This window comes from Carcharodon carcharias, chromosome 2 (assembly GCF_017639515.1).
Source record: "Carcharodon carcharias isolate sCarCar2 chromosome 2, sCarCar2.pri, whole genome shotgun sequence".
NCBI classification, from domain to species: Eukaryota; Metazoa; Chordata; class Chondrichthyes; order Lamniformes; family Lamnidae; genus Carcharodon; species Carcharodon carcharias.
The window spans coordinates 201,269,140-201,295,649 of record NC_054468.1 but is presented as its reverse complement, the minus strand read 5'-3'; the positions used below and the strand labels follow the sequence as shown (position 1 = coordinate 201,295,649).

Below are 26,510 nucleotides of genomic sequence, written 5' to 3'. Positions count from 1 at the left end.
AGCTAGCCAAGCAGGAGTGAGCTCACCTCTGACTTTTACAGTGGGGGGCCCCCAGTATTTAAATCCAAGTTATCGGCAGGCATTAGCCATTTCATATATCTTTTCTCTCCTTCTCACTCACTCCCCAATAGTCATATGTACACCAACACCACAGACAGATAGGGTTTTTTAATGTGTTTCCTCAGGACAGCACTGTAAAAATACTCACGTTTCACGCACTGTTGCTATGGAATAGCAGCTGGCCAGTACTGCCAGTGGTCCAACATGAAACAGTGGCTGGGGTTTTCCGGACCAGTTGGTGTCGGAAGTCATGGCAGGCGGGGTGGAGGGTTGGGTGAAGTTGACAATATGTGTCATCATGAAACCTGTCAATGGTGGGTCGCCTTTCTCGCCACCACACATTGGGAGCCTAATTTCAATACTTTACCATCTCGTTACAAGCCCCGCTCGCCGGAATCATCCCTGCACGTCAAATTTACTGCCCACATCAGTGTGACTTCAGAACCACATGCTTAATGACTGCCTTTAAAAGATGTGCCCCTGGCGACCTGAACTTCGAGGGGAACATGGAGCTGAGTGCATGCAAACTTGCGTAGCACTCATGAGCATCGGCCCTAGGACATCGAGGAAGAAGTGCTGCAGATTCATGTGGGGCACAGTCAAGTCACTTTTTCCTGGCTGGCTTTCAGTGTGGTGCCGGAGCAAGGGCTCCAGTGCGGGTGAGGCCAGGGTGGGGGTGGGGGGCAAGGCAGCACAGACTGAAGGAAGGACTCAAGCACATGCTGGGGTTTGGAGGGAAGTATGGGGGGAGGGAAGAGGCCACACATTTGGAAACGCCTGTCAAAAGTGAGCATTATCCGCAGCTGAGACCAACCAGGGCCTATAGACAACGCATGTCTTTTCTGCAAATGTCCGAGAACCAATGTTGCTGAAGACTGCGCATGTCTAGGGAACTGGTTGGTCACATATGGCCCCTGCTATAGGATTTGGTGCCACAGAGTCATGGAGGGCATCCACTGCAAATGACTGTGAAAGCTCAAGTTTTACGCCAATGACTCCTTCCAGGGCTCCATGGGTGACCTGTGTGGGATCTCATAAGCCTCCGTGCACAAGTGTATCTAGGAGGTCACAGACACCATCTTCGCAAAGGAACAGAACTTTGTGCATTTCACCTGGGATCAGGAAAGCCAGGGAGCAACAGCGCTGGGATTTGCACAGATCTCTGGTTTTCCACAGGTGCAGGGTGCCATTGACTGCACTAACATGGTGCTTACCTCGCTGTAACAACAAGCAATCAACTACGTTAACCACAGGGGCTTCCACACACTGATTGTTCAGCTGGTCTGATACCACCACAATCGAATCCTACAGTTTTGAGCATAATTCCCAGGGAGCGTCCATGACTCCTACATCCTTAGTAGGTTTCAGATCCCTGACATCTTCCAGGGTCCAGAGAGGCTGCAGGGTTGGCTTCTCAGGGACAAAGGCTACCCACAGGGGATGTGGCTGATGACACCCATGCAGCAGCCTCAGGCTGCAGCAGAGCGATGTAATAATCAGGCTCATGCCATTACCCGGATTTTCGTGGAGCAAAGGATAGGCATTTTGAAAATTAGATTCCGGTGCCTCAACAGGTCTGGTGGAGCACTGCAATACAGTCCACAGTGGATGTCGGTGCTTCATTGTAGCTTGTTGCATGCTCCACAACTTAGTGCTGTAATGGGAAGAGGAGCTGCACGTCTCCTCCGATGAGGAGGATGTCGAAGGGGATGCCGATGATGAGGTCTTCAGAGGCGAGGATGCCGGCGAGGGGCCATTGCACTGGCCAGATGAGGCAGGAGTGGTCAGAAGGCCCTGATGTTGCATGTTTCATGGAAGATGATGACGAGATGCAGTGAGGACTGTCATGACATCTTCTCCTTGCATCTATGAATGTTTGACTCCTGTGTGGCTGATGGCAGCTCACATACCCTCAGTGCTCGGGCTCATGTCATGGAGATGCAGTGGAGACCCTAATAATTGCTAGATCCTGGGAGGATGATGATGACATGCAGTGAGGACACTTCATAGATCTTCACATAGCCTCTGAAAGCTTCTGACTCCTGGTTGGCTGAGGGCAGCTCACTTGCGCTCTGTGATCAGGGTCATATTATGGAGATGCAACCATGAAACTTTAAATTCACCTTCAGCACCTGACCCCTTCAGGAGCACAGCATCACTGGTCATAGATGCTGAAGAGGTGGGGGCCAACCCCACCTCAACGGTGCTGAGAACACAGAGAGAATGACTGAACTCTGTGACACCTGCCCGTGACATTCTAGCAGCAATGACAAGCACTGTCGAGGTGCAGGCATCACTAATGTGTCAAGTGAGTGTGAAGCCGGACTATCACTTTGGTCTGAAGGTTGCACACTGCACAGGGAAGAAGCCCCGGACTGAGACACCTGCCTTTATCTTGTGCAGGAACCAAGGTTTCACATCTGAGTGACATGAACACTGCTCATCATAACAAGGAGCCACAGGCAAGGAGACATTCTTGGGAGCTTACTTACAATAGTGAACATTAAGAAGAAGTGATTAACATCCATGCCCAGGCTGTGCAACCACACCTTCTAAACTTTCCTAACCCTGTCTTGGTGGTCCCCGGACATCCACTGCAGAGATGGAGGCAGCCTACTGACTGCTATGCCCTGTCTGTGATGACCTTGACAGGTGTCCTCTGGAGAGCTGAGACCTGGAGAGCCCTGGCTTGCATGGTAGTGACACCCTCCTCGGCCTGTGGAGCTGGAGCTGCTGGGGTCACAGGAAGAGGGGATTTGGTTGAGCCAGACACTCCCAGAGTCACCTAGGTGGATGGCTGCAGTGGGTACACCTGCTGATCCTCCTCCCTATGGGTGCCCAAGGGCCCCTGGATGACTCCTTGAAGTGAAGGGGAAGCTGGAGTGAGATCAAGCTGCCTGGCACCCCTCTCGTGTTGCCACTGCTAGAGGCCAACTATGGCATCAGCGATGGAGTTCAGCCCACGCAGCAGTGCAGGGCCGATGCTCTGGACCAAGGTCTCCATGGTGGTCGCCATCCTACCAGTGTTGACCTTGGTGCATTGGCACGCCGGCACTGTCACCTCACCTGAAACCTACATTGTGCCTTGCAATCTGAGGAGTGCAGCGGACATCCCTTCCTGATGTTGCCAAGCTTGCCTTTTCAGCTCCAGCAACTGAGGTACGACCAAGTCCAGAGGCTCATCATCTGACTTGGACTCAGCAGATTTCTGGCCTCCTGCTGTCCTCCGAGTGCCAGAAGCCTGGGAAGTCCCTGCCGGTGGAGGGTGTGGGTGAGTGCTGTGGCAGGTCTTCAATTAGGGTGACATCAGATTCTTCTTCCGAGGTGCCTTGTGGGCATGAGTCGAGGACTTGGGTCATGGATCCCCCCCACCCCAGTTGCTTCCCTGATGTGCCTGAGAAAGCAAGGAGAGATAATTAGTGCATGGCAGGGGACTGCGGAACAGAGGAACTCACTCACAGCATGGTTGTCTGATGAATGTTGCACTGCTGGATTCTCACTTGGTTGAGCAGCACCGACCTCACCGTCAGCACAGGAACAGTCCAGATCATCGCTGAATGACTCTATTTTCAAACTGTGTGAGGGCCTTGATGTCGGCATTCCTCCCCCAGTCTGCGACTTGTTGAGGTGGCAGAGATAAAATCGAGAATGATTGATTTATTGCCAACTTGTTGCTTCACAGGCATTTCATGCCGGGCAGTCCATGCACCGGCCTGAGTTCAGGGGAAATCTCATTAATTACACAATTCAGATTCCTGTGATAGACATTAAGTCAATTTTGAGGGCACACTGTTTTAGAGACTGTGCTCGGTAAAACTGATGGTCAAGAGGAATTCTCCCAGAAAGGCAAGTGTCAAATTAATTTTGTGGGACCAGGAGGAACAGAAGTGCCCCTGTGGGTTCTGTAAAATTAATGGAGGCTGCTTCCATGTTGGATTCTCCCTCCTGCTGTGATCGGTCTTCCTCTGGAACTAACCTTCTACCAGCAGCTGACCAACCTTCTGCCAGCTGGAGCCAGTGAACTGCAGCTGGGCATTGTTTGAGGCATGTGATTCCCTATTATGTTAATGAGGCCCCAGTCTCAACATCATGGGCCTTCCTGCAATACAATTCTCTGTCCTTTAATTGGGACTTACAGCAGCTGCCCTTTAACACACTAATTTCTACCCAGAAATTAGAAATACAGGCATGTCAGCTAGAGATCAGATCCAAGGAAACAGGTACAGGAAAGGTTTTCAGTGGATACTGGGTGGGATTATTAGCCACAAAATTTTCAGGTCCTTTCTCCGTTCAAAACATGTCACACAGGAGCTAAGCAGACCTGAAGAAAATGCTATTTTTTAAAAGTGTTAAAGCACAAGAAGTAGCAGAATGTCAACCTACATCAGCAATTATTTTAATTACATGACATATGTGTCACCCTGAATATTTTGAATATTCATCAAATGTAAATTTCATATTGCTTTATGCAGTACTAATTAGATTTTGTTGGTTTCAGTGATTCCACAATAAATAAGATTTTTAATAAATATGATTTTTAGACATACAGTGTATAACATATTAAAAAATAGGTAGTTAGGAGTGAGCACTAATCATGGCTGCAGCTGACATCGGAACAGTCAAATTTGGTTATTTTTGTCATTCAAATCATTTGGTTTGTTGTTCACTGATTTGATGAGTAGAAAGAAACAGTATTCTGAAAGCAGTGTGCTGTAGGGTGTTGGTGATGGGCCCAAGTGACTCAAAAGGATATTAAAACCCTTAGTGAGAAAACTACCGAAAGATTACAACATCATGTTAATGATAGAAGGTGTTTAAGAAGTAGTTTTCTCACTTTGCATAATTATCTATTAAATAAACCCCAATGGAATTAATTATCCAAAAATTTATACTTTAGGGAAAAAGGGACCATTTTGCTTAGTTAAAATCCCCAGGCAACTACTAATCCTTACCCTACTAATTAAGTAAGAATTGTGTTTACCTGGTTCATTGAAATTTGCTACCTTCTGTAATTTTAAATTTGGTATGCTGGTATTACCTCCGTTCCCTTTAGTGTTCTTGTAAATTTGAGCAAAATTAGTCAACAGTGCCATCTTTTGTGAGGCTACTTTTAAAATTGAAAGAATGTACTATTTGAGTGAAGGTTTGTGCTCATTGAGGCTCTTGGGACGTAAGGGAAGACTTTCCAATTTCAGGTTTCCAGTGTCACTAGCAAGAGTTCACAGGTCAGGCAAATCACAGTTTTAAAATTAAAGAAAAAATATTGTGATTTCATGGAGGTGAGATCTGGCCACTGTAATGAGATACTACTAATGGATGCATTTGATCGAAAATCCTCTCTCATGAAGTGCTAATCCATTTATTTCATAGGATAACTTTTGAGATATATTTTTGGAACTAGATTTTATACATTGAAAAACTGATTGAGCCAAAATAGAATTTGATAATTTAGTAAATATCTTGGATAATTGCATCCCAAGATAATTGCCCTAAACTGGTATTAACAATTCCATTGATTTGATGTCAAGGATTTGACTGTACAGAGACTTTGTGGCATTGTCACGTTTGGTTATTTGACCTGGGTTTAAATCCAACCCAGAATAATGCCTTTCTCTGGGGATTCTTTATATAATGCTTGGTTAGTCTTAGTCTCCAGATGGGTAAGAACACAGAATGTAAAGCTATCCATAATCCAGCACTAAATTGTCAAACTAATTTGGAAAGCTATAAAGATGGCAGATGTGGAAAATGCTTATATTCAATCACGTGTAATAGGAGGTGCTTTTCTGAGGTTGGGGTTAAAAATATGTTGGGAGTGAGAGAAGGATATTTTAATCCACATCTGACTCTTGGGAGTACTTGAATCTATCCAAAATGGTAAACGTGTTCCAGTACTTGGCACCAACTCTCCTTATTTTGTGCAAAGTGCTAGTTTGGCACTTGGCTTGATCGCACCTGTTGTCAGTGAAAACCAGTTGGACTGAATTATACGAGGCCAGATTATCTGCCCACCCCTCACTAAAAATTCAGGGTAGAGCCTGCTGAGGGGAACAGCAGCTGTCCAGCAGCCATTTAAACACCAATTGGCCATTAATAGGCTGGAGATGGGACTGCTGCCCTTCTGAACCAGGAAGTCCCACTTCAGAGAGCTGCCAGGCAATCAAGCAGTTCTCCAGCACTTTGGGACAGAGGTATCCGGCGTCTGACAGGAATTGGGTATGTGTTTGTGGTCTTGCCGGGTGCCAAGCTGGCAGGCTGCGATGAGGGGAATTGGGGTTTGAGAGGCCAAGGAGGAAGGGGGGCAAACTGGGGGGACTGGGTAAAAACTTGAAGTGAGCCCTCTGATGGGCCAGAGGTCCTGTTAAAGAAGGACCCCCCTCCCCACCCACCAGTAGCCCAAGCAGAGACCCTGCTGGCCTGGCTGCTTGATGTGGGCCATTTCTGCTGCCATTTAAATCCTGGCAGTGGTCGGATTAAGCAGGCATTAAGTGTCCACTAAGGCCGCTCGCTGGCAGGTGGGCTGCCTGATGCCATCCTCAATGCTCGGACAATTGCGGTGGGGGCAGGGAGAGTGGGCAGGCCGCCTGCTGGATTTAATGATCCCCCTCCCCCACCTTCAAACCTGTTGGCAGAGGTGCGTTAAACCCAACCTACTGTTTTTTTCAAACATTCATAACACATCGTGGAACTAATAAAATTGAATACATTGTGAATGTAAATCCAGTATTGCATACTGTGTGAAGGTTTCTTCTGTGCACAAGATTAACCATAGACATTTTTACAATGATTTTGATTTAGCACAAAGAAAAATATCACAAAAAAGTTTTGAGTTGATTATTGAGGCAGACCAACATCCCCCATTTACAAAAATAAAATTGAATACATCGTACATATTTCCTCAGTTCTGATGAAGAGTCATACGGACTCGAAACGTTAACTGTGTTCCTCTCCGCAGAAGCTGTCAGACCTGTTGAGTTTTTCCAGCTATTTTTATTTTTGTTCCCCATTTACAACTTCTCTTTCAAGTTACATGGCCATCAGGTAAAAGTTGTACAAAATCATGTAGCGAATAATTTTAATGTGTGGGTTGTGAACTAGGGGTTGAAGCATCTGGGGGCATGAAGATGTCAACTCCACCCTCTGATGGCATCAATTTGAGCTTAGGTCCCAGGGGAGGCAGAGGGTGGACTATTGGTAGGTGAAGATTGGGTGGCCTGGAGGTACCTGCAGGTATGTTGTTATTTCTGGACTTTGGGATAAGCTGACAGAAGCTTCTGTCTACATAATTAAATATACCTGATTTATGTTACTGTGATGTTGTGTGGATTTTGTTTGACAGCCCTTAATTAAACTTGCAATATTTGCTTTCAGAAGTAACTCGGAGAGGAGGAAGGAGAAATCGAGGGATGCAGCAAGGTGCAGAAGGAGCAAAGAGACAGAAGTGTTTTATGAGCTGGCTCACCAGCTGCCACTACCACATAATGTCAGTACGCACCTGGACAAAGCATCTATCATGCGCCTGACAATTAGTTTCTTACGTACCCGCAAACTTTTGAGTTCAGGTAAGATTGACAAGAAAAGAATCCTTAATTATTACAAAGCACAGTTAAGATAATACAAAATAAATTAAGGTTAAAAGTAAACTCCATTATATATCAGTGCAAAACTTTGTTCTGTCACAGAATCCCATCACAAGCTGGTTGTATATTATGAGCCCAGTTTTAATGAACTGTGCTCCTGGTTGAGAAATTTTTTGCAGAGATCAAGAATTCTGGTGCCACTCCACTTGTTTTTCACCTATTAAAATGAGAGGACAGAAGATCGGGAGAAGCATGCAGTTTTCCCAATATCTGTTGCTGGAATGCAAGACCTTTCCTCCTCCAATTTTCTGATGTGTGTCGTTGGTGAACCAGGAGCACTGTAGCATAGGGAAGGATTTTCCCCTCGTTGGGTTGGCGTGGCAGACCGGCCCGGGAGTGGCCATGAAACGGTCTGCCACCCGTAATCGGGCTCCAAGCGCGATTTCACACTGGCTGGCCAACTAATAGCCAGCAACTACATGTCAGTCAGTTTAATCTCAGTGTTGGGAAAGCTCTTAGCCACAATAATTTGGGGTAAAATTAATAGCCGCTTTGCCAAATACAGATTAATTGAGGAAAGCCAATACAAATTTGTATGGTGGTGTTGTGGTAATGCCACCGGACTAGTTATCCCTGGGGACACGGTCAAATCCCACCATGACAGCTGTGAATTTAAATTCAATTAATAATTCTGGAATTGAAACCTTGTCTCAGTAATTGTGACCATGAAGCTATTATTGATTGTCATAAAAACCCTTCTGGTTAAATAATGTCCTTTAGGGAAGGAAATCTGCCATCCTTAACTGGTCTGGCCTCCATGTGGCTCCAGACCCACTGCAATATGGTTGACTCTGAAATGACCTAGCAAACCACTCAGTTCAAGAACAGTTGGGGATGAGGCAACAACTGCTGGTCTTGCCAGCGATGCCCACATCCCATGAAACAATAAAGGGGAAAAGAAGAGCAAATCATGTTTAACTAACTTGCTTTAGTTTACTTTTTTGAAGAGGTTACAGAGAGGCTTGATGAGAGTATGCAGTTGATGTGTTGAACATGAACTTCCAAATGGAATTTGATAAAGTGCTACATAACAGCCTTGTCACCAAAGTTGAAGCCCAAGTGACAGATGAAATTTAATGCAGGGAAGTGTGAAGTGATTCATTTTGGTAGAAGGAACAAGGAGAGGCAATGTAAAATAAAGGGCCTACTTCTAAAGGGGGTGCAGGTGTAGTGGGGATTTGGAGATATATGTGTGCAAGTTGTTGAAGGTAGCAGGGCAGGTTGAAAAAGTGGTTAATAAGCGTACTGGATTCTAGGCTTCATAAGTAAGGACATTGAGTTCAAAAGCAAGGAATTTATGATGAAAAAGCAAAATACTGCACATACTGGACATGTGAAATAAAAACAGAAACTGCTGGAAATGCACAACAGGTCTGGCTGCATCATGGAGAGAAACAGAGTAAAGGTTTCAGGTTGTGACCTGTTCTGATGAAAGGTCATGACCTGAAACGTTAACTCTTATTTCTCTCCACAGCTACTACCAGATTTGCTTTATATTTGCAGAATTTTCTGTTTTTATTTCTGAAGTTATGGGGCAGAATTTTGCCCTCGTTGGGTAGGCTCACTGGGGGCAAGCGGGAGCGGTTGGGAAGTCAACTGCCACCCGCAATTGGGCCACGACCATGATTTCACACTGGTGGGCCAATGAAGAGCTGCAGTGTGAAATGCAGGCTGCATCGCTCAGCGCTGCCTGTGTGGAGGGAGAGGGATGGGGAGGGCAAGCTTGGAAGTTCGTGCAGGTGCACACAGGAAAAGCTCCCTGAGGCACAGAGCTGCCTCTGGGAGATGAAGATTTTTGAAAATGAAAAATAAAGATTTTTAAAATATTAATAACATGTCCCCTCACATGATGTTGTCACATGAGGGGACATGTTACAAACTAGTCTAAAAATTTAGAAATTTTTTTTAACCACTCACCCGTGGATGAGGTTTCACAAAAGATGCAAAGGCCGTTTGGCCTTTTTGTCTGCCCGCCAACCATAAGGTTGGACGAGCGAAAAATTTCATTCAATTAGATCTTTAATGGCCTTAATAGGTCTGATAATTGTCGGCAGGCGTGCTGCCAACTCCTGCGCGCGTCTGCTGACTGAAATAACGCATGAGTGTGCAATGACATTGGGACGCTCACCAAGGTCAGGCACGCGCCCGCCTAACAAATGAAGAATTCTGCCCATGGTGAACCTGTATGAAACCTTGCTTCAGCATCAGTTGAGTATTGTGTCCAATTCTAGACACTGCATTTTAGGCACGATGTGAAGGCATTTGAGAGAGTTGGAAAAGATGCACAAGAATGATTCTGGGGATGAGGAACTTCAAATACATGAATTGATTGGTGAAGCAGGGGTGCTCTTATTGGAGAAGAGAAGATTAAGAGCAGATTTGGTAGAGAGGTTGGAAACCTGTACAATGTAAATAGGGTGAAACTATTCCCGTTGGTGAAAGGAATGAGAGCCAGAGGACACTGATTTAAGGTGATTGGCAACAGAAGCAACGGTGATGTGAGGAAAAACCTTGTTATGCTACAGGTGGTTAGGATCTGGAATGTTCTGCTGGAGGCAAACTCAGTCAAGGTCTTCAGAAGAGAATTGGATATCTATGTGAAATGAAAAAGATTGCAGGGCTGCAGGGAAAAGGCAGGAGAATGGGACGAGGTCAGTTGCTCTTCCAGAATCTGGCATGGACATGACAGGCTGAATGGCCTCCCACTGTGCTGTACCCATTTATGATTCTATCAGTAAAGATTTTGTAGCTAAGTGATTTTAGCGCATAAAACAGACTATTTCATATTTGAAAATAGATGCAGAAATCAGGTGCATACCACAGAGGTAATTTTGTAGCAAAATAATTGTGATGGAAATTTTCCAATTGTATGGACCCTTTGTCCACTGGCAGAAAAATTAAAATCTTCCAGATAGGCTGCCGGTGATTCTTTTTTCCATCGAACTCACTGGATGTAAGGTTGTAGGCACTGTTTCTGCTCTTTCCTGATAAGTGCTGTCAGAATGTGAGGTACCTCCCCGCCTGTGCCTACTCCGAAGGTCACAACATTACCCCCAATAAGTAAACAAATAAATCAGAAAATTACTCTTCACAAGTGATGCACACAAATTGTGTTATAAAAGTGGTGGTTGGTGTGTGTTATATGCTGAAATCTACAGTAGTTTTTATTTAATTAGCATTCCCTCCCTGCCAACATTATTGTCAAGCTTAGATTAGCAGTGAAAGGCTGCTTTTTAAAATACATCTTGTGCTTTTCTCTTTCTTGCATTACCAAAATTATGAAAGATATTTGATAATGGGGCGACAACTGAAATGTTTTGCTTTGCTTATAATTCTTACACTCTCCAGAGAGAGGAGTATGCACAATGTAATGCTAAGCCTCTATCATTCTAAACGGGGCACTGAAAAGTGTGATGATTGCATGTAGGTGATTCTCCCTCTATTTTCACCTCCCTCCCTGCAGGCCTCTACTTAGCACCTGCAGGCTGGTATGTGGTTATGGTCAGTACATAAGTATGTGGGAGGACTGGGGCAGCAAGCCCAGGTCCCAGCACCGTGGTGCAGCATTTTGGTGCTCCAATCTAACAGCCAATTAGAACTTTTAGAAGAAAACCATTAAAATGTCTTACGATTTTTGCTTACCGGTAAATCAGGGAATTGTAACTTAGCTCATACTGCCAGGACTATAATTGAAAAATACCAGCAATTCCTCTGCTGATTTATTTTTTATATCAATACAAATTACACATTTTATCTCTGAGACTAGAAATCTAATAAAGATAATGAAAACGATTTAACCCCAGGACTTTTCCCAGCCTGCATCTTTGATTTTAAACAGCTTATAATAGAATTATCTCTAGGTTTTGAATTCCTTTATGGCGCCAAATCAGTAGATAACAAGAGATTTTTTTCTTTCTCTGTGGCCAGTCACTGTATATTATTCATATCTTTGAGAAAAATAACTGATATCAGGGCCTATGTTTTAAAAGTGTATTTTTTTGTGATAGCCCAATAAGGTAGTGAGGTGCTGTAATAAGGCATAGCTTTAGGCTAGGTATATCTCACAAAGTGGGTTTCTAGTTTAAGGTGGAGTGCTTTGAGGTAGTGACATATCAATCAGGGGAGAAGAAGGGAAAATCAAAAAATACTTCAAATTACACTGCTGTTACGACTTTCCATAGGAAAGAATTTTATGCCACCCCCACTCCCCCTGCCCCCGGCAGGTTTGCCTTACTGCCACCCTCCCAACTGGCCCAACCTGTCCTCAATCTTACAAGGGCATGATTGTTAATTGCCCCCAGTTGGGACCCTTAAGTGGCTAATTAATGGCCACTTAAGGGCCGTTACCCACATGGCCTCAATTTTGTGGCCGATGGGAGGAGGTCAGGGATGGGGAAGGGGAAAGCCCAGTAAGTTACCTTACGTGGGGCCTGGGTGGGAAAGTTGAGGTTGCATCTCCCCCGTGGGCCTCCTTTCTTGATCAGGAAACCCGCCTAAGTCTGCTCCCTCCCTCCCCCCAGCCTGTCTGTTAAGGTCCCCAGTCCTTCTTCCCCCCACCCATCCCCTTGGGCCTGTCCCACCATGACCCTCTCCCACCCTCACCCCTCCTCACCTGCACCAGTACTTCCCTGCATCCTGGCATCCGGAACTGATCTGAGGGACTGCCTGTAGTCCCAGCAGCGGCCCAGTCAGATTAGCCAGCAGCTCTATTAGCCAGTTCTTCCACCCAAATGAGGGCTGGAAGTCTCACCTCCAACTAATTAATACCTCTTCGAATGTTAGGTGGCTGCGGGACAGCATGGCCAGGATGAGGTACAGGGGGGTCGTGGTGGGATGTGTTCCCCACTGATTCTTTGGGTAGGGAACCCCACCACCTGCTAAATTCTGCCCACAATCTCTCATTGAAGTGTATACGAAAACCTAGACTTAGGATGCTTGCTTACCATCTCAGTTTAGACAGTATAGGTAAATTTTAACCCCCAAAACAGGTGAGCTGGATTGGGTGGGAAGTTAAAGTGTTAATAATCTGATTTCTGTCACTGAACCGAGCTACATCTGGTACATAGGGGCGCAGGTAGCCCACTTGCTCCCAGAAATCAATTTAAATTGGTAATTTAAATATTATACTGAGGCTGCGCTCCTCATATTTATGCACCTTTGCAAATTTAGCTCTGGAACTCACTGACAAATGAGACTTCCAAGGAAAGCCGGTAACTACAGGGAGGCAAGGACTGTTGAATCGAGGAAGTGAGCATATTTCCAGTTAAGTGCTGGATCTAGCATACCCACCTCGCCAATCCCACGCAATCAGATTGTTCTGGCTTCTCCTGATACTCCCTCACCTGAGGCTCTGACCTTGTCTCCTTGCCCATCCCCCAACCCTGACAATCCGCTCCTTCAGGCTTCTGAGTTAAAACTCCACAGCATGCACGGAAATCTGGGCTTCCCAGGACCTCCCGCCACACTGGGTCAAACATAAAACCACTCCTCCCCTCCACTTATGGGGTTTCCTGAATAAGGGAAAACAGTAACAAATGTGAAAAAAGGAAGTAAAAAAAGAAAGACCCTACATTTATATATATATATAGTGACATCACTAAATACTTTACAGCCAATTAGGTACTTTTCAAATGTATTTACTGTTGTAATGTAGGAAACACAGCAGCCAATTTGCACTCAGCAAAATCTGTCAAAGTGCAATAATTTCTTGACCAGATGGTCTGTTTTAGTGATGCAGGTGGAGGCATAAATATTGACCAGGGTACTGCAGAGAAATCCCCTGTTCTGAAATAATACCATGGGATCTTTTACATCCTTCTCAGAGGAAAAATAGTACCTCAGCTTAATGCCTCATACAAAAGATGGCACTTCCAACAATCTAGCATTTGTTCAGTACTGTACTGAACTGTCAGCAAAAAATAATTTTAAAAATAATTCTAACATGGAGTTTTGAACATTCACAAAGGAGGAGTCAATGGCCTGAATTTTTGCTTCTGGTTTGGGACAATTCCCAGCTCCTGAAACCCAACCAAGGAAAAAGTGCCCAGACACTTGGACTTTTGGTATGGGGGTGCAGATGAAAATGGGAGTCATGGTGGGAAAGAGTTCAGAGACTTCTGGCTACAGAGATAGGCTGGGAGGAATGCTTACTTCGGTTCTCCGGCACTTTGTAGAAGATATCAAAAAATGAATAAAACAGGAGTCAGCCCTCCAGTCCTCACCCCTCACATCCTCTCACCACCCCACATACTTCCCATGCCCATCCATGCCAATCCACACCACTTCAAACCCTTCACCCACCCCATGGCCCTTCATAGCCCTTATGCCAACTTAGTGTCAACTCATGACCACCCATGTGCTCCCCCGCCACCACCATTTGCCCTTACACCTTCCATGCCAGCTCACCCAGTATGGCTTGGGCAGACCTCAGGACCCATGTTGAGGTTAAATAAAGTTCTTAAGTGTCTATTGATCTCTGGTTCCTCTTCCACGCTGAAATCAAGTTTTCTCATCAGTAATCTCACTCTGTCTTTTTCCGGATCTGTTCGGAAAGTGAGGACAAAAAGTAAAACTGAAAATGCTGTAAATAAAACATAAAATGGTCAATGTATACAGCGAATCACGTGATATGAACAGGAGGGGAGTGTTTGGAAATAGAGGTAATGCAAGGCAAAACATCTGGAAAATGTGTACAAGGAAGACCTAAGATGGCATGGATGGATAATATCAGAATGTGAACAGTCCCCTCTATGGGACAGGCTGTGGGCAGCGGAGAATAGAAGGGTAAGGATAGTTAACGGCCCAGATGTTCATAGTCTAGCTTTCCTTTCTTGGATTCTGACCAATTTGCTGTTCGTTTCCAGTACTTTTTTGTTTTTTGTTTTGCTCTCTAACCACAAACAATAAAGACATTTCATACAATAATTCAATGAAACAATAGTAAAATAGATGAAGATTTTCACATATATTAGTACTTTGTGAAACAAAACAAAATGTTATGTTCCCAAAGATTGCCTTGTGAAGACAAATCAAAAGAGAATTGAAAGTAAAAGGGAAGCATGATGAACTGATCCACAAAATCATTCTGTCCATTACAGTGCGAACGATGAGTGAGTGTAGCTGGCACCAGGGAACTTTGTTTATAAATTTGTCAATGAAATGTTGTTTGTGTTTACACAGTTTATTGTGCACTGTTAATGTTAAATTGTATAATGAGTTCAGGGGCAAAAGGAAAGCGGGTTTGAGAGTTCCAGGGCCAGAATTTTATGTCCCACAGGCAGCCGCGTGCCCAAGTCGTCTGGCTGTGAAATAGCGCGAGATGATGTCGGGTGAGCACCCCAATACCATTGTGTACTCGCAAGATATCTCAATCAGCAGGCGCACATGGCAGTTGGAAGCGCGCCCACCAACAATTAAGCGGGCAGTTAAGCCCAATATAAGGAGGCAATTGAAAGTGATTTTTTGTGGCCCGTACACTTACATGGTTGGCGGACGAGCCAGTTGGCCAGGCGGCCTTTACATTTTTGCTCAAACTTTGATCCAGGGCGGAATGAAATCCCCTTGGGGAAAATAAAAAGAAATATCTGGGGACTGGTTTTTATGAGTTATGCTTTCAGGTTCTTGACTGTGCTGAATGGACATATTTTGCAGCATTTTTGTTGTTTTGTTTATTCTGTAGAGGTCTGCAGCTCCCTGAGGCAGCTGTCTGCCTTCAGAGAGCTCACTGGTACCTATGGTGGTGTCGGTGTCCACCCTCTTCCCGCAGTGCTGAGCCTTTCTCAGCGCATGTTTCATGTTGTCTGGCCGTTAATTGGCCAGCCAGTGTGAAATCGCGGTTGGGGGCCGATCGCGGTCGAGGGCTCGTTTCCGTCCATTCTTGGGCCCACCGATCGCACGTCCCGAAGAGCGAAAGATTCAGGCCCAGGAATCTTAATTCAGTCAACTGCTCAAAACCTTATTCATTGATACTGAAAAGCTCTTGATTCAGTCTTACATGAGGTAACCTATTTATGTGTGATGAGGACTTCTAACAGTTGTTCTCCAATGAAATTCAGAAATTACCATCAAAGTGATAATGCATTAGTTTCTACTTTTGACTTTAAAGTAAATCCATTAATGATATATTTTACTTTCCAACCATGCACAACTTGACATGTTGCTGTTTAAATAGCTTGACAATGTGGAGATTAATCCATGATCCATGAACATGACTAGCACTGATACACCAGGAATAGAAAATGATAGGGGAAAATTAATTTTCAGATGCTGCATTAACTGTACTATTTCAACATGAATTATAAACACAGCTGGTTTTCCATTGCTCCATGATGCTGCTACACCACGGAGTGGCAGGATGTGGCTAACGGGACACATAGGGCGGAATTTACATTCCTGGGTCAGGAGCGCAGAGTCAGAAAAATTACCTGCTCTGCAAACCGGACTCAGCACTTCGGGTGCTGAACCAGCCCACTTGGGTGCTCTGGGACTTTGTTCCAGTTACAATAAAAACAAGGAAACAAAAAACAGCTCTCTAGCCCTCACACCCTCATACACTCCATCATACTCTCCATGCTGCATCCATGCCAACTCATACCCCCACTCACCTCCCCATGACCCGTTATATCCTCTATGCCCACCTCTCCGCTACTCATCCCCATGGCCCTCATCCCTCCATGCCAACTTATGCACATCTACCCACTCACCATGGTTTGTTATAACCCAATGCCAACTTAGTGCCAACTCGCACCAACCCGTGACACCCCACCATTTTGCCCTTACATCTTCTATGCCAATTCATCCAATATCCACCATTGGGTGACCTCAGGAGCCAAGGTGAGATGAAATAAAATGAAGTTCTGAGTGTCTATTGCAGACTTCACTTTAAAAAAACCACTCTCATTCATAAAAATTCATTCAGTACATTTAAATTCCTTCAAGTGCTTAATCATTTATGAAAACAAACACTGTATTCAAAGCCCCACATCAAACGCTGTCAATCAAACTGTGAATTTACTGTGATAATGATAGGTTGTGGAATCAGTAATGCAGCACTAACCCTATAATGATAACCCCCCAGGTTTATGTCAACAGACAGCTAGTGTTATTTCATGCAGCCAAACAGACTGGGCTTTTTCAAAAAAATTAAAATGCTTGGGGATTTAAATGAATTGACAGCTTGACAGTTCCACTGAACTTATCCACTTTTTACGCACATTCATGTCTAATCTTACAAATGCCAAATAGCGCCTTTCCTCTCCGAAAAGGGTAGTCTACCTCTCCAAATAGCTGCAGCAGTTTTAGACTTTTTCCTCAAATGTCTAAAGCTACGAGTTGTATTACGAAAATTGGATCTGTTTTAAGGCAGCTGAACTTTTACATGTGCAGCTGCCTCCATCAACAGTACATGTGTAAACTACAACTTACCCTGTTCCCCTCCCCCGCAGACCTCTGGATTCGGATCTCCAGAGCCATTTTGGTTAGGATACGGAATCCTTCTGGCTTTGTGAAAATTAGAGCCAAAGTGAGTTTCCAATCTCAACTGTGGAAAGATGTTGAGCAAGAGACTCTCGGAAGGCAAGCACCAACAGATGTATCTCAGTGGTACAGGCTGACTCACTTCCTAATTTTCTCTATGTTTAGAGTGATGCTTCTTTAAACCATTCTAGTGAGACAAGCAGCTCTATGCAATGAATCACATGGTGCAATGTTTTAAATATTGTATCTAAATATTGAATAATACATAACTTGGACTAAAAATGACAGTTTTAATGACAACAATTTAGTTAAAAGCAGGCAACTAACTGGTTAATAGAGTGGAGTTTTGCAATATACTTCATTTGGCTGATGAGCAAGGATTGATCTTAATGAGGGTCAGCTTCTATTCAAAATGGTGGATTGGTCCTCTGAAAACTTGTATTGTTAAAAGTTTCTGTGAATCAACGACAGTTGTGCCCACTTATGAAAGAAGTTATATTGTTGGGGCAAGTACTGAAGGTGGTAATTATTTACTCCAATAAAGAATTCAGATAAACCAGATTTAACTTAGTAAAAACAATTTTGTTTAAAATCCCGTTTCATGGCTCCAGTGCTTTCATCCATTCTAATTCAGCAGACAACTTGAAATGCATTTGAAACATAATATAGTGTAAATTGCGCCGTATAGGTTGGCTTTTGAAGCCTCCAAAAATCCATCCGAAAAACAAGGGTTGACTTATAGGCCGAGTATAAAATGTAAACTGCTGGTGTCAGTGTAGGTGGTCACCATTTTGAAATTTTAAAAAAACACCGGGAATTCAAATTAGATTAATGTGACACATTTTATTAAACAAATTATTTCTACAAGGATACCTTTAACCACAATCAAAATGTTTTAAAACCCATCAAATTCATTGTCTTTGGTATCCGATGCAAAGTGCATCAAATTCATTCTTGGCTATGGCATCATTATAAGGATCCCACTCTGGACCAGATTTGAGCGCTTTCAGTTTCAGAATCATCCCTCAGCAACAAGCCATCCTTCTCTCCAATTGGATATTACACATTTTATGAATGATCAGATCACAATTTGTGCTCTAACAGCATCCCATGACTTGATGACAAAACCACCCAAAACATCAAGCAGGTCAGCACACTTTGTGAAGGTTTTTCTCTGTCAACCATCCACCTATCCCATTCGGTATGAACATGTTCCTTAACTGGCTCGTTGAGGCACACATCCAAAGATTGAACTATGGATGTTAGAACCCCAGATATAACTGCAATCTGAAATCCATACATAACTGGGATCACACTACAAGGTCAGCACAGGTTTGTGAATATATTCTTTAGGGCTTGATTCCACACTGAGGAATGCCTTTCCCCACTAAAGCTATCTGGAAACAAAAGAGGTTCTCTTTGTAACAAATCTACGCTGATTGGATAATCTTATGTAGTGCGATCTGAGAATGTGGGGAGGGAAGGAATTCAATGGAAGGAACTGCGACTCCTGAATTAGGGACTAGATTGAGATTAGCATCACAGGAAATTAGCTGGAACAATGGTTTATAATAATACTTCCATGTTCTACACAGAAGGTACACAGTGTAATTGAAAAACGAAGAAGAATTGATTTAACATGCTTGAAGTATAGAGTTCTTCTTAAGATTTTTTGTCTTGTTTTGATTTCCCTTCTCGAAGTTTAACTCCATTCTCTCTGGACTAAAAATATAATTTATTTTTCATCCAAACTAGCCTTGTTTCAGCAGTAAGGCTAAAGATAAATCAGTTTCACTTCAAATGCTATTAGTTTAATAAATATTGAAATGTTTTCTAGAGTTGTCGACATATTTATTTCAAGTCATTTTTAAAGCTTGAAAGACCACAGAAACAGAGTCAAATCACTGCATTCATTCATCAAATATTCAGATATATTCAACTATTATAAAAAAAACAGTCCATCTTTCTGATTTCTACCTGTTCATCGCCTTATGCAGTAGTGCAGTAACATTGTCATTTGTTCAATTTCTATTCTTGACCTGACACACTGATGTCAAAAGTCAAACTTAAAGAACAATGGCAAAAACAAAGGGAAAGGACTTTTTGTGTTTGCAAGCTTGTACAATCTATTTTTGTCAACATTTGTTTTATTATCACAGCAAGGTCATTGGTTATTGGTAGAACAGGACGTCATTGCCAATGTCAATGTGTACAGCATGGTAATACTTGAATACACAGGTACAATGAAAATAATGCTGCAAGTAAGATCAAATGCATTTGAATAACCAGAAAAACTGCTTTGGTTGGGAGTTTTGCTTTTAACTGAAATATTTTTCTTTCAAAAAACAATGGACTGATAAGTACCAATGAGATTGGGACTATTAATAACACCGAGCATTAAGACTGTAACATGAGGTTGGGATCACAATAAAATTAAATAGGTACAAAAAATTGAATTTTTGTTTTTACTTATTCCACTGCCCTTTTAGGTCTCCTTGCACCACAAATTATTCCCCGGCAGACAACCTGCTACCAGGCCTTTGGAAATAGCTGATATGAGGTGTGTAGGAGCAGTTTGGGATGATTGCACTTGCAAATTTTCTCTCCCTCCGTATGGAGAAACCCGATGGCTTCCACTTTGCAACTGTCCTCATCTGCCAAGACTGGGACATTACCACATGGGGATTTGTAGGGGTAAGCCTTTCTCCCTAGACTCCACTATATAGGGCACTGGATTAAAACCAGATGGGTCTTTTTTTTTAATTACCTTTTTTTTTAAAAAGAAACTCACTTTTGAGGTGGCTCTTCCATTGAGCATGGAATATAATTTAACCAAAGAAGATAGATTTTGATGGCAGCCACAGAAGTCATTAAACCTTTAGTACCTGACTTTCATGTGAGTCATGCTGGTCTGCTTCCAAACTGATTGGGGGTTGTCTATTTTTACCTCTAACTTTGATGTAAACAGAGTTAAAAATAAAGCCCTACTGATTTAGTCTGGAAGCAGAAGAGCTATATATTAATCAGTGCCAAGTAGGAGATACATAATTCAAAATTATCCTTGACTGATAGCATGGAGAAATCTCTTTTATTTAATTGAGGCTCATTTGATTCTTTGGTCATCAAGGATTCATAGAGGTGCTTTAAGTGTATAATATAGAGCACAGAAAAGAATAAATATTTCCTACTGGAAGCATTCACCTCTGCTCTTTTAAGGTGTTATTCTTATGACCTAATTCTGCAATGTTGTGCTCCCAGCTGGAAGTTCCAACCCACTTGTTGAACACTTGGGGCTATGGTGAAGTTGTCCTACCCCTTTCCCATTCTCTTTGAAAGTTTGTTACCCCAAGAGGGGATGCAGATCCTCTCTCCTGGTGTCATGTTTTCCTCTCTTTGCTCATTTTAACAAAAGGCGGAATTGTCCCAGGTTTGCACAAAGCGTGGTAGCAGACAGGAAAAAAGTCGTTTTACCCGCTGGACACAATGGTGGGTTTTCGCGTTGTACCATCCCATGCCCACCTTATTAATTATGCAGCCACAGGAAACACGCTGTGTTGCTGGTGGGCGGACTCCAATTTGCCCGTCATACCATTACCTTGCCGCATCCTCATGCAGGGCGCCATATTTAAAGTGCAGCCATGCGCACACTTTCCAAAGCTTGCAGCCTAGCACTGCTCTGGTGGAGACATGGCCCCAAAAGCCAAGACGAGTGCAGCCCACACACACACACACACACACACACACACACACAACCCCCCCCCCACCTCCCGGCCCTGGCCCCAAATTCAGTGACACATCCCTGGGATGCTTTCTGGATGCTGTGGAGACCTGCAGCAATGTCCTATACCCTGGCCCTGGCCGCCGGAGGCTTATCAGTCTCACCACTCTGGCTTGGGAGGCGGCGGCAGAGGTGGTCAGTGCCATTGTTGCACACAAGAGGTCAGCCATCCAATGCAGAAAATGAATGAATGATCTCATCTGTGCAGCCAGGGTAAGGCAAGCATCTCATCACTCTGAACTCACACAATCACAAGGCCATCACACATTCATTGGCATCTCACTCACTGCCAGCTCAAGGGACATCACCACTCACTCTATCATACACCCCCTCACATCTCCATCTGGCCTCATCTCCACTGGAAACTGCTTCCTCAGCGGTCGCCATCTTGTGGTCACTTGCACAGATCAACATGTGCCCCACACAGACCCTGGGATAGCCTCCTTCTCCAGTACAGCCCTCGCCCTGCAGCCTCTTCCCTTGCCTGACGCCACTTCTTCTCCCTCCCCAAGCAAGTGCTAGTCCTGTAGCCGATGAAAAGCCACGCCTGACGGTGACTCAGGAGCACAATTGACATTGGAGGCTCATAATACTACCTTGGACTGGATGACCTGAGGCAGAAGCAGACTGAATATTTTATATATTTTGAACATATAATGTAAACATTTTTTGAGATCAACAGTGCAGCAATTTAAGGAAAAAGGGACTATAATGACCATAATTGGCATGTAATAGGGACTGAAGCGCAATTGAAAACCATTGTTCCTGTATCATGGTTAGATCTTCCCTCTATACAACATACTTTGTCTGCATTTCCTTAGTTTTCCTTTCCTGTGTATTTCCCGATATAAACACAATAATGAGAATACAACAGTTCTAATGTCAGTGATCTTGCTCAATCAAGTTTGAAAATATAAAGTGTTTATAATTTCTCTATCTTCTTTTTTGACATTTTTCTTTATTCTTTCTCTTTCCTTATTTGTCCAAGTTTTGCTCTAACTCCAGTGCAAGTTTAATTAGGGAGACAGAAGAGAATCTATGGGTACTGTTACCATGTATGTGTTACCCTATAAGAGATGGAATGTCATAATTTAACCTTCTGAACATTTTAGAAAATGAAGCAAAGATTTCTAATTTTTTTTTTTAGGTAGGCACAACCTCTTGCACGTTCAATACATTTAAAATTTACCTGCCAGGCTCAGGAGTCTGCGCATGTTCCTAGGCATGAATGTGCAGAGTCTCCCATGGCAGCAAGAGTGCAAATTTGTGGTGATCAGCCCTGAGTATAAAAGCAGTGTTAGTGGCTGTGAACCACTCTTTGCAGCTACCTGTTCAAACAAGTAGCTCAAAATAAATGCAGCCTAAGAGCAAGGTCACCTCGTTTAGGTCTTACACATTTCCTGAAGACCAATTCAAATCAACAGTCAGAAACTGGATCTGAACTGGTGATGGTACATGGCGAGGGAAAAATAAGAGCTGGGGAAACACAAAAGGCATGTATTTCCTAACTTTGAATTGAAGGCCCATTGCTTCATTTTTATCATGGTGCGCATATTTTACAGGGCCAGGCATGGAGTTGTTTGCTGATGATTGTACAGTGTTCAGCAGCATTAGGGACATGGTAGTAAAGAGGATTTTTACTGGACTAGCAATCTAAATGTTTGAGCCTACTAATCTAGAGGGAAATTTCAAATCCCATCAAAGCTGCTGAGAAATTTAAATCCAGTTAATTAATTTTTAAAAAGCTAGTCTCAGTAATGGTAACCATAGAACGACTAGATTGTAGTAAAAATCCATTTGTTTCACTGACATCCTTTACGGAAGGAAATCTGCCATCCTTACCTGATCTGGCCTGTAAGTGACTCTAGACCCACAGCAATGTGGTTGATTCTTAACTGCCCTCTGAAATGGCCTAGCAAACTACTCAATTGTATCAAACCCCTGCAGAAACAATATGAATAAAACCAGATGAATCACCCAGCATCAACCTAGGCAGCAGGCACCACCAAAGTGCATGCAACCCCCTGCTCATTAACATGTAGACACTTCTGCCAAAATTGGCAGAGCTGTCTCACGGACTAGTCAAGCAACAGCCAGACATAGTTATACTCACAGAATCATACCTTTCACACACCATCCCAGGTTCCTCCCACTGGCGGGCCAAACCCCCTAAAGGAGGCAGCATACAGTCAAGAGGGAGTGGCTCTGAGAGTCCTTAACATTGATTGCAGACCTCTTGAAATCTCATGCCATTAGGTCAAACATGGGCAAGGAAACCTCCGGCTGATTACCACTTACCACCCACCCTCAATTGTTGAACACAATTTGGAAGAAACACTTAGGGTGGCGAGGATACAGAATATGCTTGGGGTGTCTATCACTAAGAGTGACTCAGCACACCACTACTGACTGAGCTGAGTCATGAAGGACATATCTTCCAGGTTGGGCTTATGGCATGTGGTAAAAGAGCTATCAGGAGGAAAAAACCTACTTTACCTTGACCTCACAAATCTATCTCTCACAGATGCGTTGGTCCGTGACAGCATGGGCAAGAGTGGCCACCATTCCTTCATTATCACTGGGTTGAAATCCTATAACAGCAATGTGGGATTCACCTTTACGTCATGGACTGCAGCATTCAACAACCATTTTCTTGGGACAATGGGCAATCAATTCTGGCTTTGTTAGTAATGACCACATCCTGAGAATTAATTTTTAATGAAAGATTATGTTGACTATGTAAAATGTGTCTTAAAAACAGTTTAGTTTAAAACGTTAATATGTTTAGATTATCACAGACACCATAGAAGGATGTATTAATAATGAATAATTGTTATGCAACATACTGTGTCTCAGAGCTCGTCCTCAAAAGGAAACTGGTGGAGGAGGAGGGGAAGATCCATGGAAAAGTGCTCTAAAACCACAGGACTATGCACATCCTGTGTAGACAATTAATCAAAGTTTGTTTATAGCAGCTATTTTTAAAATAAGATTATTATACATAACTGAATGAAAGTTTCAATGCACCTTGAAGATCCAAATACATTTGTTTCCCTAGCAGACTACCAAGAGATTTCTCTATTGAACCCAATTTCCTTTCTGACTCCATCAAATAGGATATTCAACTGCTTAAAGTGACTTTATAAAATCAATGCTATACAAAGTTAAATATATTAAAAAATTGTACAATTTTCTAAGTGTACAAAACGATTATATAGATTTGGGAAAATGACCCAGTAAAATTATTATGTAATTTTAAATAAAGGCAAATTGCAATTTTCCATTCATTCTGAGGATTATAATTATGTAATATAGTGTTTTACTTCTTGAAATCCAGTTTATGTTATCATACGCTCTGTGACTGTATATGCCAATCACATACAGTCCACCAGCTCCAAACAGGTTCTAAGTCTTGAATCTTGCTATTTGCTCCGAAGTTGCTCCAAGACACACAAGGGGCAGAATTTTACAGCCCTGTTTCGGCGGGGACAGGGCCGTTATAAATGCCATTGACGACAGCGGAAACATAAAATCCCACTGTCGTAAAATTCTGCCCAAGGAATCTCCCCAATGGTGAGGTCAGAGGAGAGTTTGGATAACAGAACAGAGACTTGACAAAAACAGCTTCTGTGTAAAATAGGTGACTATAGTACTTTGTACAATTTTGTCACATTTTAAGTAAGACAAATGTTAGAAAATCAGCTGTTACATTTTTGGATCTTTATAATCCTCTTATACATTAGTTTGCTTCTCATACCTCTGTTGCATTCCCAGGTAATGCTAATTCCCCTTAAAATCTCATTCAGGTATTCAAAAGTAGTAGAGCATCACATCAGCCAATTTTTTAAAAGTCTAAAAGAGCAAGCAAATTTATTTTACAAGAAATAAGCACATTCAAATAATGTAGTTACATAATCAAATTAGATAACCTCCATGCAAAATAAAATTGAACTCTAAGAAATAAGCTAACTCCTAATTCTTTCTAAGTTGTTTTCAGATAATAGTGCTTCATTCGCTTTCAGTTCTTTACACTGTGGGAATCTAACTAATCCACATTGTTTCTTGGAAGGGCAATTATTTCTTTCTTTCAGAATTTTCAATCTAATAATTTTCAAATTAACTCTGATTTGAAAGGAACAACTTCTCATGTCCAATCTAATTTAGAAAAGGAAACAATTCTCTTGATCATGTACAAACTGAATCAATTGTGCAACATTTCTTAAGTTGGAAATAATTATTTCTGTGCAGACTATAACTGACAAAGCTTGCAACATGTGATTACTAGACTCAACTATTCCAGTATTGTCCTGGCTGGCCTCATAAACCTGAGCCCATCCAAAACTCTGCTGCTTTTATCCCATCTCGCACCAAGTCCTGTTCATCCACCACCTCTGTGCTCACTGACCTGCATTGGCTCCCTGTTTGGCAACACAACAGTTTTAACATTTTCAACATTGTTTTCAAATCCCAACGTGGCCTTGCCCACCCCACCCCCCCCGGCCCCATCTCAGTAACCCCTTCCAACCCTCATGATCTCTGAGATTCTCCAATACCAGCATTTTGCAGGCCCTGATTTTCTTCATTCCGCAATTGGTGGACAAGCCTTCAGATGGTTAGGCCCTAAACTCTGGAATTTCCGTCCTAAATCTCTGTGCCTCTCTCTCCTCCCCTAAGGCGCTCCTTAAAATCTATGCTTTTGATGAAGCTTATGGTTACCTGTCCTAATATCTGCCGAAGTACATATATACAAATGTATAAATTAGGAGCAGGAAATGCGTTGGGACATTTTACTACATTAAAGGCATTTTATAAATGCAAGTTATTGTCATTGTGATACAGACATTTGAACAATAATTGGTGTTTAAATTACTTATGTTTTGTAATTGGATTTAAAGAGTTAGCCACTAAATAAAACTTAAAGTGTTATACAACAACCACTTGCATTTATGCAGCACAATTAGCATAGTAAGTCTTAAGGCACTTAAGTTAAACTAGACAAAAACTCCTAATTTCATCATAAAATATACCAATTTAACTTTTAAACTTTTCCTAATGCAAATGAGGGACAAAAACATAAATGTTTCACTGTAGAAGAGTTCCCGGTAGAAGAGAGTTGGATGGAATGTCTGCATGTTGATTTACCCTTAATATGACATCGGCTGCTAACTGTGCTGAGGCTAATTTAAAAGTTGGTGGTGGGCTGCCTACCGTACTCCTGGGTCTGTGAGCTCATCAGTCGCAGGTGAGGGTTGGGAGTGGTGGCGAACGAAAATATTTGCAGTTCTTACCACAATGTACCAGCAGTGCCAGCTGAAGAAAACAACCTTTGTAAAAAATTATTTTAACACTCCTGCATTCTTAAATTGATCCCTTTATGATTGATTTACTAGTTAAGAGAAATCTTTCATGTTGCAACCTTCCTCTTAAGTGACACTAGATGCCAAGAATGTAGTGACATCTAAGCACTCAGCATTGGCACGGCATCACGTAAAGGATGACATATTTCGAACAGCACCCCACAATTCTCACGTCCTAAAACAGGTGGGAAAAAAGAGTGA

The 26,510-nt window shown here is 42.9% G+C and overlaps 1 protein-coding gene across 2 annotated transcripts in view; it reads left to right on the top strand.

The window, feature by feature from the left end:
* epas1b (endothelial PAS domain protein 1b) overlaps positions 1 to 26,510 on the top strand; it is a 159,498-nt gene that overhangs the window by 71,545 nt on the left and 61,443 nt on the right. For both annotated transcript variants that reach the window (XM_041209970.1, XM_041209963.1), the window contains exon 2: positions 7,432 to 7,622. In XM_041209970.1, the coding sequence (XP_041065904.1) occupies positions 7,432 to 7,622 (191 nt within the window). The remainder of the gene's footprint in view (positions 1 to 7,431; positions 7,623 to 26,510) is intronic.